The following is a 13,077-nucleotide window of genomic DNA, read 5'->3' on the forward strand; positions in this document are numbered from 1 at the left end:
CTATCTACAAAATAGGATTAATTTTGAAAAAATCGATAAAAACCCCATCTTTATCATTTTACTTTTTAAATATGCAAATAATTAATAATTTAAAATAATCACAAGTAGAGTTGACACTATTGACTCCGTGGCCACTTCCAACATTTTCTAATTTTTATTTAACAAGTTTATTATTACTTATTTGAATGTTTCAAATATTTATTTTAATTTTTTAAATAATTTTATTTTTATTAAAAAATTAATTAAATATTTAATACAATAAAACCTCTCTATAGTGATACTTTATATAAGAATAAACTCTACATAGTCATAAAAAATTATATTCTCAATTTGGGATAGTTATAAATAAGAATAAGCTCCACATTGTAATAAGTTATAATTTTTTTAATTTCCATCTTAAGGAAAGTTGCCTCCACATAGTAATAATTATTTGTATATTGAAAAAAAAAATATGCTACCTTACATTAAAGGTTTAAGATGAAATAAAATTTTTATCTAAAGTTGTTTGGAAGAATGATTTATGTTTTAGAGTTGTTATCGCATCTTTTAAATTGCAGATACATTACCCGCTAGCATAGACATCTTCTTGTTGAAACCAAAATATTTCTAACTTCTTAAATATGTTTAAAGCTTATTAGCACGAAACTTTTTGTATTTCCCTACTATCATTTTCATGATTATTTCCTTTTTCTTCTTGTCTAATTGTAACAATGATTTCTTCTTCAGTTAAAATATACATGACTTGTTGCTCATTTGGATGATTGAGGAAGACATTAATATCCATTAGATTAATGTAGTGAAGTTATCGAATTTGATCATTCAATTCTACAATGATTCTTCGATTCTTCTTATCCACTTTATTTATAACTTGCAATTAATCGACATCGGAGGTCCTAATTTTGTAATGCTTAAAACAATTGACAATTGTCTATGACTTCATATTAATTTGACCATGCAGCAATTGCATTCATAATTCTATCAATGACACTTATCTTTGTTAGTTCCAAGACACAATCCTCTATCCGTTTCAAAAGTAGGCAATTGAAGCGCTAAATTGAAATCCTAATACTGTTAAAACATTAATTGAAATCCTAATATTATAATATAAAAACGTGAATTATAAAATAAGAAATTTTTGTAACTACACCTCTATTAAGTTATAACTTTTTCATAGTAATAAAATTAGTTAATCCCACCATTATGATTATAGAGAGATTTTACTATACAATGATACACCAAACACGTGACATTATTAAATTAGTTCAATAGAGTTCCATCCAATTCAGTCAAATATACACGAATATGTATATACCACCATGGATTGAAGGAACATAAAGTACGAACTTATCTCTTTCCTTTCAAAGTCTGGATAATCAACTTATATTGCAGTTGATAATATTGGATCAAAACTGCTTCTTTAATTTCATAACACCATGTAATAGTTTTCTTCAATAAGAAATTCATTCAAATGCATTTCTTTTTACCTATAATTCCTATCTTTTTGGACCATCTAGTTCCCATGAATGTTGATTTGATTGTCTGAGAGGATACCTTATGACATTACACGGATGAAATTGTATCATCAGATCATCTAAAAGGGTTCAAAATCGCCAAACTATATGACATAAAACAAATGGAAAAGAAAAATCTGGATTGGATACTTTACCAAAGTATAAAAGAATGAAAAGGTTGAACTACAAATTTTTTTAAAAAGAAAAAGAAAAAGAAAATACTGGAATGCACTGCACTAGTCTAGATTGTATTGGATTGTACTGGACTTATTGCTCTGGACTGGAGTCTATTAATTCATTTAGGTCTCGAACTGCGAGTCTGTTCATTCCTTGGTAGTTTTGATCTGCAAGCTATTGCTCCGAAAGCACTGATGAAGCAAATACAAGGTCAATGGTCTGAATTCTCCTCCCTAATCTGACTGGAAGCTTCTTATTTTGACATCAAATTGCTGTTCCACAAGTTTATGAAACTGCATCGCAGCTACAGTGAATTCAAATTTGAGTTAGAAGGGATAGATCCAGGGATACCTGGAAAAATCATCAACAAATAACAGATAGTATCGAAAGCCAGTGGAGGATAATACAGGGGCTGGTCCCCAGACATCAGCATGTACTAACTCAAAAGGTGAATTAAAGTGAGTTGAAGATGAAGGAAAAGATCCCTGATGCAATTTACCAAACTAATTGAGATGAAAGTGAAGTTAGCTTATTGAGCAGAATATACAGCAGTAAATGATTTTTCGTCAATTACCTACCTTTTTAGGCTGAAATTCCCTCACTGTATCTTTATAAAGGGCTGGGACTGAGACACCACGAGGGATGTAGACATCACCAGATCTCTTTGCAATAATTTTCAATGGCCTCTATTTTGATTAAAAAAAAAGAAGATATTAGAAACAACAAATAGGCAAGAAGAAATGTTGCTTCTGAAGTTGCAGTAGTAACATTTAAAGGAGAATAACAGAAGTTTAGAACCAAACCTGAATGCCATCGAAAATATTTCCCAATATTGCAGGTCCTAACTCAACTGACAGAGGCTGTAACATCAAAATATATATGTAAGCTAATGGAGTCAAATCACAGTCCAGGAAAAGACTCGAACAAAGAATATTTAAATTACCTTGTGCGTCCGGAGAACAGGGTCATTCACCTTCAAGCCAGCAGTTTCTTCATAAACTGAAATAGAAATTCAGAACAAACTTTCTTGTCAATTTTGATGCCAAATTAATTTCAATAGAAGAGACAATACCAACTAGAAATTCAAATTACTTCTTAAGTGATGAAGAAATCATAACAGTACTCCTTCCAACCGAATGATTACACCAATCAAATTGTCATGTCCAACACGAACCAATTCATACATAGCATCAGAAACCCAACCAACTGTCATGAGATTAGTTTGAATTCTGGAACATGTCTTGTCTGACTGGTATTTCCTAGGTATAACAGGTTAGATGAGAAGAAGATGGTCCATTATGTTTAAATTAATCAACTGCCTCGGTTGAACAAAGCAAACTCTTTTTCTTTACGAGTAATGTTACACCCACAACCTCTTTTTACGAACTTTCTTTCACAACACTAACGTGATAACTCGTTATTAGTCAGCTCATAAAATGGGTTCCGCCCACTTGTATAAGTCTTGCATTTCCATTTGCGAGTTAACCAATGACGAGCTACCACGTCGAGATTGTAAGAGAAAATTTATGAGAAGAGGTTGTAGGTGTAACATTTTCCTTCCTACAATAACATATTTTCTTGCCCTCTATCGAGCTAATTAGTGTGATATTCTCTTTGATATGTATGTTGTTTGCTCCATCTAACCAATTGTCTACCCATTCTTAACTTTGTCTACAATTTATGGTCATCTGGCGTGAATACTTCACTGCTTGCTTTTGTCATTTTTCCTGCTTTTTTAATTATCTTTTCATTATGTGGTTGGCCAATGCCATAAGTAGTTTATGCTTGAAAGCACTAACAGGATTATAGTCACTCGGAATAAATTGAAGCCTTAAACACCGTTGAAAATGAAAAAAGACTAGGTACGAATACAAACTACAGAGATAAGGAAGGACATAAATATAATGTCCTCTTTTGATTCAATAGTATTTGCTAGTTGAGGATTTTCAGCTTTGCTCCTAAACATACAAATCAATAGTTGAATGATTCATTACAGACGAAGTCAAACAGTCCAAGGCCAGTTACAGTTACTGCTTCTGACTCCAACAGTACACAGTTGCGCAGTTCTTACAACAGTGCAAAACGCTGTTCAGCAAAATCAAATATTCCTCACCGTAACGCGAAGATCGATCTTGTGCAATTATTATTATTTATTTTGTTGCTAATTCTAATTATAGAATCCAAAGACCTCACAAGGAGAAAGAGAACAATTGTTTTTTATACATAACTCTTTCGTTTTATACACATGCCGACTTTAATATTAATATGAAAATATGTTATGAGACTTAAAAAGGGAGTATTGCTTCCAAGGTATGGAGGACATGGTTATATGGACGGCATGCATTGATAAAAAAATTTCATAATATGTGGTAAAACTCTTTAAAGAAGGTAGTTTGTCAAAGTTTCAGATTAATGAATTCAACTGAGAGTAAATTCAAACCCTTTTATCTTTCTTCCCCACCCCACCGCCCCAAAATCCTCCACCCCCAATTTTCTTTCATACCCAGCAGAGTAAAAATCAAGTAGCAACTAACTTCTATCCTTTGTTTTGTTATATTGTTGTTATTTGGGATAATGGGTTGTGTTTTGTGTATTGAATTGTTGGGGAAAATGGTGGAATCGGAGAAGGATGGTGAAAACGGGATCCTTTGGTGGCCAGCAGCTCATCAAGCCGCCAACGTGGCCTGATCCGCGTCGATTTGGCCGGAATCGCACCAGGCTGGTTGCGATTCCGGCCGAATGTCAGGAGTCCATCATTCATGTTTTCCTTCAGTGCCAATTTGCTCAGCGTTGTAGAGGATGGCTTATGAACCTTTTCCATACAGCCCATGATTTTCATTTTGGGATAATTTTTGGGATTCCATTTTCTACAAAAGGTTGTCTCCGCAAGTTTCAAATCTCTGGATTGTGGCTTGTTTGACGATTTTTTTTTTCTCATTTGGAAAACTCGTAACAAGGTGCGGTTTGAAGACGTCCAGCCATCCTTCTCTCGGATTTGCTCTCATTCTAAAGCAGTATTGAGTAAAACCGGCACTTTCTTGCCTGGTTTTGTTTTACCAAAGGCGGACACTTGTATTCTCTCCAACATTGGTATCCCGATACATATATGCAGGTGAAAGTGAACACAGAGGACCTCTCTTAAGGTAATCCAGTGATGAGGGAAGGTGAGCTGCTGGTATGAATTATGAAAGTATAGGTAGTTTGAGATGGTGGGGGCCAAAGCCAATCATTGATAGAATATAGAAACACACTACTTTACCGCTCTCACCTAAACTAGCACGCTTTGGCAGACAACACAAATGGTGTGAAATAAATACAACTCAGATTAAATGGGAGAATGTTTGGCTTAAGTAATTTTCCCACCCATCTGCAAAGATTGAGAGTTTGAAGCATTAGCAACATGGTGAGGAGCAAAGTTTGTGATCATCTGTATATTGGTGATGAATTTGTACTTGTATAGCCATCTGGGTCCCATCTAACATCCTTTACCTGCAAAATTAAGATGAGTTACATATACAATCGTTGTAAGAAACAGAAACAGAAACAGTATCTCTATCTTACCTCTGATCTTATATATTTGTTGTAATTTCATCAGGATTTGTCTTAATTTGACTTCAGCAGGGAATTATACCTCACCTCTTAACTTGTTCATGTATAATTAAAGTTTTGAGTCTTTTAAATAGTAATTTTGATGGGGAAAAGGAACCATTAAAACTACGGCCACTACTGCAAATAAACAAAGTAAACAGTGACCATATACAACGTATACTGCAGTAAACAGTGAAAGAAACCCAGTAGTTAGTTTGGGATGGTAGGGTCCATACGCTCCCATCTAACCTAATACACTTTTAACAGATTACACAAATGGTGTGAATACTCAGGAGAGAAGAGTAAAAAATGCAAACAAGTGGAGCCCATAGTCAGGAATATCAGTAACAAACTCTTTACATAAAAGAAAGAATTTCCTTCCTATATGTAATTCTGTTTATAACATGTCTCCATTATTCCAGACACTCTCTCTATAACGGTGTCTACCTCCTGCAACATAGGTCTCCATCTTTATCTTTCATGTGGAGTCTTCAGAGGTGCGGCCACTTGGTGTTGGATCAGCTCGACAGGTCACTCCATAGCCCCCGCTAGCTAACGTAGAAAGATATTCCCAGACAGCAGTTAAACCTTAGTCGCTTAAACCTTTCTTGAAAAGGTCCGCTAAGACGCAGACACTGTGGAATTTCGTTTGCGATCATAATAATGGGTATGTTTTTAACTCTTGCATATTTGGAATAATTTTGGTTTTATTCCCTAACTTGTATTTCCTTTTAATTGGGATTGGTTCTTGTTTGTATATCCTTATTCTATATTCTATCAAATTCCCATTTTACGTGGGGTTGTAAATGTTTTAATCATATTTGCTGTAATGTTCATGAATGGTTCAGACCACTCTAAAGATTTTCATTTTCATCTTTGGACTATTGGGGATGGGTTAATTTCCTAGTCTGTACCCTATCCAATCAGATTATTGAGGAAGATTTGATAAGTAATAGTCAACAAATTGGTATTCATATATCAACGGACTCACTTTTAGTTGCTTTGGTGGGCGCAATTGCCGTGGCTAGTCAGTAAAAACATCGTTATAACTAGGAACAGAAATCAAAATTCAACCTTTATCTGTGTTATCAACATGCATTTCCCTGAAATTAGATTAACAGTTTTTTTTTTTTTTTTTTGGTGAAATTTATTAATTACCTGTATTGTTTTTCTCATGTTGACTGATGCAGAGATTAACCATTCTAAAATGTATGAGGAACCAGGGTGCTTCGATCCCAATAACTTCACTGCAGAGGGTGCAGGTTCTGGGTTTCGTTCTGGGTTTCCTCAAGCTGTCCAGAAGCAGTTTGAAGAGAATATGGACCTCTCTGTTGACGAACTTTCTTATCATCACCACAATCACCAAGAAGATGCAGCTGTTTCCGCTATGGAACTAGAGCTTCAAAAGCATCTGGCTTTCAATGTGGAAAACTGCGATAACAATATCCATATGATGCAACAAGTGGTTGACGACCCAAATCAGCTTCTTTCATGTGATTACGCCAACTGGAACACCGGTGATAGAGGCTTTAATCAAGATGACCCAGAACAAAATGGTCATAGGAGCTTCAATATAAATTCATTACCCCAAACACCTGACCTTCTCAATCTCTTTCACTTGCCCAGTTCCTCTTTGCTTCCAAATTCATCCATCTCCTTTGCAAACTCAAACCATGACACTACTCATTTGGGCTTTATCAAAGACCTCCCAGCCTCACATAGCACATCCGTTTTGTATGATCCGTTATTTCATCTCAACCTGCCTCCACAACCTCCTTTGTTCAGTGAATTATTCCAATCTATACCCCAAGGGTACAGCTTGCCAGCCTCAAGAGGTGGTGCTAGTTCTTTGTTTGGGGATGAGAGAGACTCAAGTGGAGTAACGGCTTACCAAGATGGGGATGGAGGGATGCTGGAATTCACAAGGGACATGGCTTGTATTGTTAGGAGTGACACTGGCAAGAAGAAAAAGCCCTTTACTACAGAGCGGCAAAGGAGAGAACAGTGGAATGATAAGTTCGAGGCCTTGAGGAATATGGTTCCTAGCCCTACCAAGGTACACGTTTCTGCTTCTCTTTAATTTCATTGTAATGTTTATATTATATCATACCAGCTGCTAATATAACAATTTTACACATATATAACAAAGTCCGATAGAGCCTCAATTGTGGGAGATGCTATTGAGTACATCAAAGAGCTTCTTAGAACAGTTAACGAGATCAAATTACTGGCAGAGAGAAAAAGATGTGTTAGAGAGAGAAGCAAGAGGCACAAGACAGAAGACGATGCTGCTGAGGATGTTAAGAATTGTAACATAAGGCCTCTTGGTGATCCCGAGCAATCCTATATTGGTTCTTTGAGGAGTTCCTGGCTTCAGAGAAAATCCAAGGATACCGAGGTTGATGTTCGTATCATTGATGATGAAGTAACCATCAAACTCTTTCAGAGAAAAAAGATCGACTGCTGCTTGTTTGCTTCCAAAGTTCTTGACGAGCTTAAGTTGGATCTCCACCATGTTGCCGGTGGCCATATTGGTGATTACTATAGCTTTCTGTTCAACACAAAGGTGGATGTGGATTACTCTTCTTTACAAACCCATCTTCTCCATGGAGTAATTTCTGAGAGATTTATATTTATTTCTAATTTTGCAGATATATGAAGGATCTTCACTTTACGCTGGCGCCATAGCCAATAAGGTCATTGAGGCTATGGACAGAGAATATGCAGCTGTTCCACCCACAAGTAGCTATTAGGATTAAACGAGATCTGATTCTACTGGATATTAGGATGTTTTGCTTTCTTGAATGTCATAGACTGGTAGTACTTAACATTTAAAATTGATCGGAGGATGGTTATTTTCAAGTTCCAGACTTCATGATTTTGAAGTTACTTTCTATAACACCAATGAACTGTCTAAGATAACTGCTCATTTCTCGTGCACTATTAACTCAAATTTCTAAGTATTATTGTTTTTTTCTTCTTTTTTGATTAATCTTGGATATACTCAGTTTTTGTTTTTGTTTGATCATGTATCGAAAGGTAGAGTTTTCGTTATTTCCAGATTATATTATTGCTGAACAAGTGTACATATATATATATCACGTTGAAAATGAAATTTGAGATAAATGGCGTCTCATAACTATTAAAAGTTGTAAATGGCCGACTCTTCTCAAATTCTTAGCTTAAGATTTTGTGTAAACATGGCCATGTAGCGAAGAAGTTTGCAGTGAAAGTTGAATATCTGGCAATGGATGTGTGGCGTTATTAGATTGTTAAGGATTTATTTGTTCTTAGTCTTAATCGAGTTTATTCTAGATAAACAGGCATGGATGGTTTGAATGCAAAACGACGGGAGAATTTGACTGGCAGAATTCTTGTGGCTGCCCTCCTGGCAACTGTTTTCATTATTATCTTCACAACTTCATCTGATTAATTTTAGCACCCCCAGTGCAGTATGTTTCTGATAGAAACCTCCTTCTATCTCAACCTGCAAAATCACACACGCACCCCAAATACCCAGAATTCCCAATCACCCCAACGACAAAAGCAAAACAAATCCTCTCAACCAGACTTTCTGAAATACCTCTACTGTATTACTATTAATATTCAAAACAAACACTAGTTCAATCATCAACAAAGTACACAAAGTTTAATCCACAAAATGAACAACAACTGACAATAAGTAAATTGACAATAAGAGAAAATAAAGGAAAAAGATAACCAAGGATAACCAGCTGGTTTCGAGGGCCAGTACCTCCCCAACCCAAATTCTCTTTTACTTTTTCAATATCCCCCAACATTCCCTGTCAACCCTTTTTATGCACAAATCCCACTCTAATAGAATTTCTTTAAACCCAATCTGTAGATGCCACCTGTCCATTGCTTTATGCGCAGCAAAATGCTATTTATCCTCTATTCTCTTATTCTTTCTGCTAAAGACGTGCACTAAAGGGGTCTCATCATTACCCTCCCCAAGGAGAGCTACCTTATCCCCAAGGTGGAATAAAGGAAATTGGAGATCAATAGAGGTGAATTCCTCCCAAGTGCTCTCATAAGTGAGCAAGCCTTTCCATTTGATTAAGACTTCCAAAGTACAATTTAGAGCTAAAGAGCGAAGATGGTAGGGTTGCAACTTAAGGTAAACTGAATCCCCCACTTCCAGTTGAACTTCCCTCCTCTTTGCATCGGCATTGTTTTTCATTCGGCCTTGAGCTTTGAGGAGATTCTCCTGTAACTCAGCTAAGATGACATTGCAAGCTTGCAATTGACAGTTCACTTCATCGACAGTTGACCCATGATCGAAAAACTTAAGAAGAGTTGGAGGATCGTGACCATAAAGTACTTTAAAAGGGGTCATACCTGTGGAGCCATTGAATGTTGCATTAAACCAAAAATCGGCCCAAGAGATTCATTTAGGCCATTGACGAGGCTGACTACTCACAAAACAGCGTAGATGTCTCTACACATCGATTCACCACTTCGGATTGACCATCTATTTGAGGATGGTAGGCCGAACTCATTCGAAGCTGCATTCCCGAATGTTTGAACAATTCTCTCCAAAAGTGACTGATGAATATCCGATCGTGATCAGAGACAATCGATCGGGGAAACCCATGTAGCTGAACAATCTCCTTAATGAAAAGGTTAGTGACATCCATGGCCGTGTGGGGATGTTTAAGAGTCAAGAAATGGCTGTACTTAGTCAATCGGTCAACCACCACCAAAATAGTGTCTATGCTATTTGCTTTCGAAAGTCCGGTGATGAAGTCCATGGAGATGTCTTCCCACACCTGATTAGGAATAGATAAAGGTTGCAATAAGCCGATGGGACTGAAGGCTTGGTACTTATTTTGTTGACAAACCGAACAAGAGTCGACATACTCTTTGATATCTTGTTTCATTCCCTCCCAATACACCACACTGTTGAGCCTTTTATAAGTGTGAAAGAAACCCAAGTGGCCCCCAACTGGTGACGAGTGAAACTCATGTAGGAGTAGTTGAATGTGAGCCCCTTTCTTTGGTAAAATCAACCGGCCATTATACAAGAGATGGTGCCCAACTAATTTAAATGGTGGATCACCATTGGGATCCAACAATAGCTTTTGGACAATCCCACGCAAGTTGTCATCTTGTTGAATAGCACTCTCCAGTTCTTCAATCCCTACAAAATAACTCACAGACAGCCCATTAAAATCAACTAGTTCACTTCTTCTAGATAACGCATCAGCTACCCGATTCTCTGTCCCTGATTTATATTTGATGATAAAGTTCAAGCCTATCAATTTAGTAACCCATATCTGTTGGTCTTCACTAAGTAGCCACTGATCTGTTAAGAAATGTAAGCTTTGTTGGTCTATTCTAATGATGAATCACTGCCCTAATAAGTAATGTCGCCACTTTTGAACCACCATTACAATAGCCATTAATTCGCATTCATAAACTGATTTAAGCTTAGATTGTGCGGATAACCCTTTGCTCAAAAAAGTTAACGATTTACCCTCCTGCATCAGAACATCCCCTAACCCACTCCCTGAGGCATCCGTCTCAATGATAAATTCTTTAGGAAAATCCGGCATATCCAACACTGGTATTGATGTCATGATCTACTTAAGCTCATCAAAGGCTTTTTGGGCTTCAGGATTCCATTGAAATGCATCTTTCTTAAGTAAACATGTAAGAAGAATGACTATTTTCCCGTAATCTTTGACAAACCTTCGATAGTATCCAGTCAAACCAAGAAATCCACATAATGCCCTGATATCTTTAGGAACTGGCCACTGCAAAACACTGTCGATTTTGGAAGAATCAACTGCCACCCCATCTGCCGAAATGACATGCCCCAAGTATTCTAATTTTCGTTAGCCAAAGAAACATTTCTTTTTGTTGGCAACCAATTGGTGTTCTTCAAGTGTGCTAAGGGTGATCTCCAAGTGTCGAATGTGATCTTCTTTTGTATGGCTATAAACCAATATATCATCAAAAAAGACCAAAATGAACCGTCGCAGGAAAGGTCAAAATATGTCATTCATAAAGGCTTGAAAAGTGGTTGGGGCATTGGTCAAGTCGAAAGGCATGACTAAAAATTCATAATGCCCTTCGTGTGTTCTAAATGCCGTTTTGTGGGTATCCTCATTCTTCACTCTAGTTTGGTGGTAGCCCGACTTCAAATCCAGCTTAGAAAAAATTGAAGCTCTTCCTAACTCATCAAATAATTCATCCACCACTGGAATAGGAAACTTATCCGAAACCGTTATCTTATTTAGAGCCCTATAATCAACACAGAATCTCCATCCATCGTCTTTCTTTTTCATCACTAACACTGGGCTGGGTTTAATGATTCTGGAAGCTTACATCTCGCCCACCAGTTTCTCTATTTCATTTTTTTGGTAGTAGGGATAGCGGTAAGGTCTAATGTTTGGGGGTTGGGATCCGGAAGTGAGACTAATGGAATGATCTTGGGTTCTAGGCGATGGTAATCCTAATAATGAAGTAAAGACTGACTGAAACTGATTCAGAACTAGTAAGATGCTGTTGTCCCTCTCAAATTCTAACTTCACTTGCTTCTGTAAATTACCAAACTCAACAAAATACCCATGTCCCTCGCGCTGGATCGTCCTAAGCATAGCCTTTAAAGAAATTAGGGTCTTGCTTAAGGCAGGATATCCCTACATTCTCCCTCGCATTTCACTCTATAACAGTCACCAACTGTCATCCCGAAAGTCTGCGTTTGCATGAATGATATCCCCAATTTTTCTATCACACCCTTACTAATAAAATTGTGTGAGGCTCCACTACCAATCAACACTATCACTTCAACCCCTCTGATTTTACCCTTCACTTTCATAGTTTTTGGACCTGAAATACCCACAACAGAACTAATCGAGAGCTCCACATCATCTTGCAGTTGTTTTGCGACAAATTCACTCAACTCACCCCCATCGTTGTTCATCTCATCCTGGTTATCCTCCTCATCAATTAGAATGACGTGGAACTATTTTTCCCTACATTGATGGCCTAGAAAGAACTTCGCATCACACCAGAAACATATCCCATGCGCCCTTTTTCTTTGAATCTCAAGTTCTGTCATTTGTTTGAAAGGAAACTCCTTCCTGCAATTCGAACTGGTCGGTGGTCGTTGAACAGAGCTATTGCTGTTGCATTGGCTGTCACTCGAAACAGCATGGACATGTCGATCGTTCCAATTTCGGCCTGTCTACGCATTGAAATTTGGGTTTTGGTTTGCGTTTGCATTTGCGTTACCTAAAGGTGTCATCGGGTTAGACACATATGAATTCCTTGACCCGTTTTCATGATGCCGCAAACTCTTACCTGGCCCACCATTATGAGTCCAAGCCATTCTATTAACTCCATTTACCCCTTCGGGCTTTACACCTTTACTTAGCCCATTCTTCAATTCATCCAAGGCCCAATTTTTCTCTTCTATTTTCTAGGCCAATTCAATTAGTTGGATTAGTGAATTGGGCAGGCCCAATCTGACTTCAGCTTTAATTTCTGGCCTGAGTCCATTCAGGAAAACAGCCCACAATATGTCTTCTTTCTCATCTCTTAATGGTGCAGACAGTGCTTCAAACTTACTGCGGACATCTTCCACAAAGCCAGTCTATCGGATTCCCATCAACGCCTCATATGGTCCTCCCTCTTAGGATCCACCAAACCGATGAAGTAAAGAGAGTTTAAACGCAGGCCATGATGCGACTGGAGCATGGATTTCCATCCTTGAAACCAATTTATCACGTCTCCCTCCATACACATCGCCACCATGTTCAATCGTTCCTCCTCT

At 37.4% G+C, this 13,077-nt stretch overlaps 1 protein-coding gene across 1 annotated transcript; it reads left to right on the forward strand.

The window, feature by feature from the left end:
* Window positions 1-6,546: 6,546 nt before the first annotated feature.
* On the forward strand, window positions 6,547-8,178 carry LOC116114374 (transcription factor bHLH91-like; the record flags this gene model as incomplete). Its single annotated transcript, XM_031400507.1, has 3 exons — window positions 6,547-7,332; window positions 7,426-7,842; window positions 7,928-8,178. Coding segments are annotated over 3 exons (1,305 nt in total), but the record flags the coding sequence as incomplete, so codon positions are not given.
* Between the last annotated feature and the right edge of the window lie 4,899 nt (window positions 8,179-13,077).

The sequence above is a fragment of the Pistacia vera genome, unplaced genomic scaffold, assembly GCF_008641045.1.
Source record: "Pistacia vera cultivar Batoury unplaced genomic scaffold, PisVer_v2 Contig71, whole genome shotgun sequence".
In the NCBI taxonomy this organism is placed as follows: domain Eukaryota; kingdom Viridiplantae; phylum Streptophyta; class Magnoliopsida; order Sapindales; family Anacardiaceae; genus Pistacia; species Pistacia vera.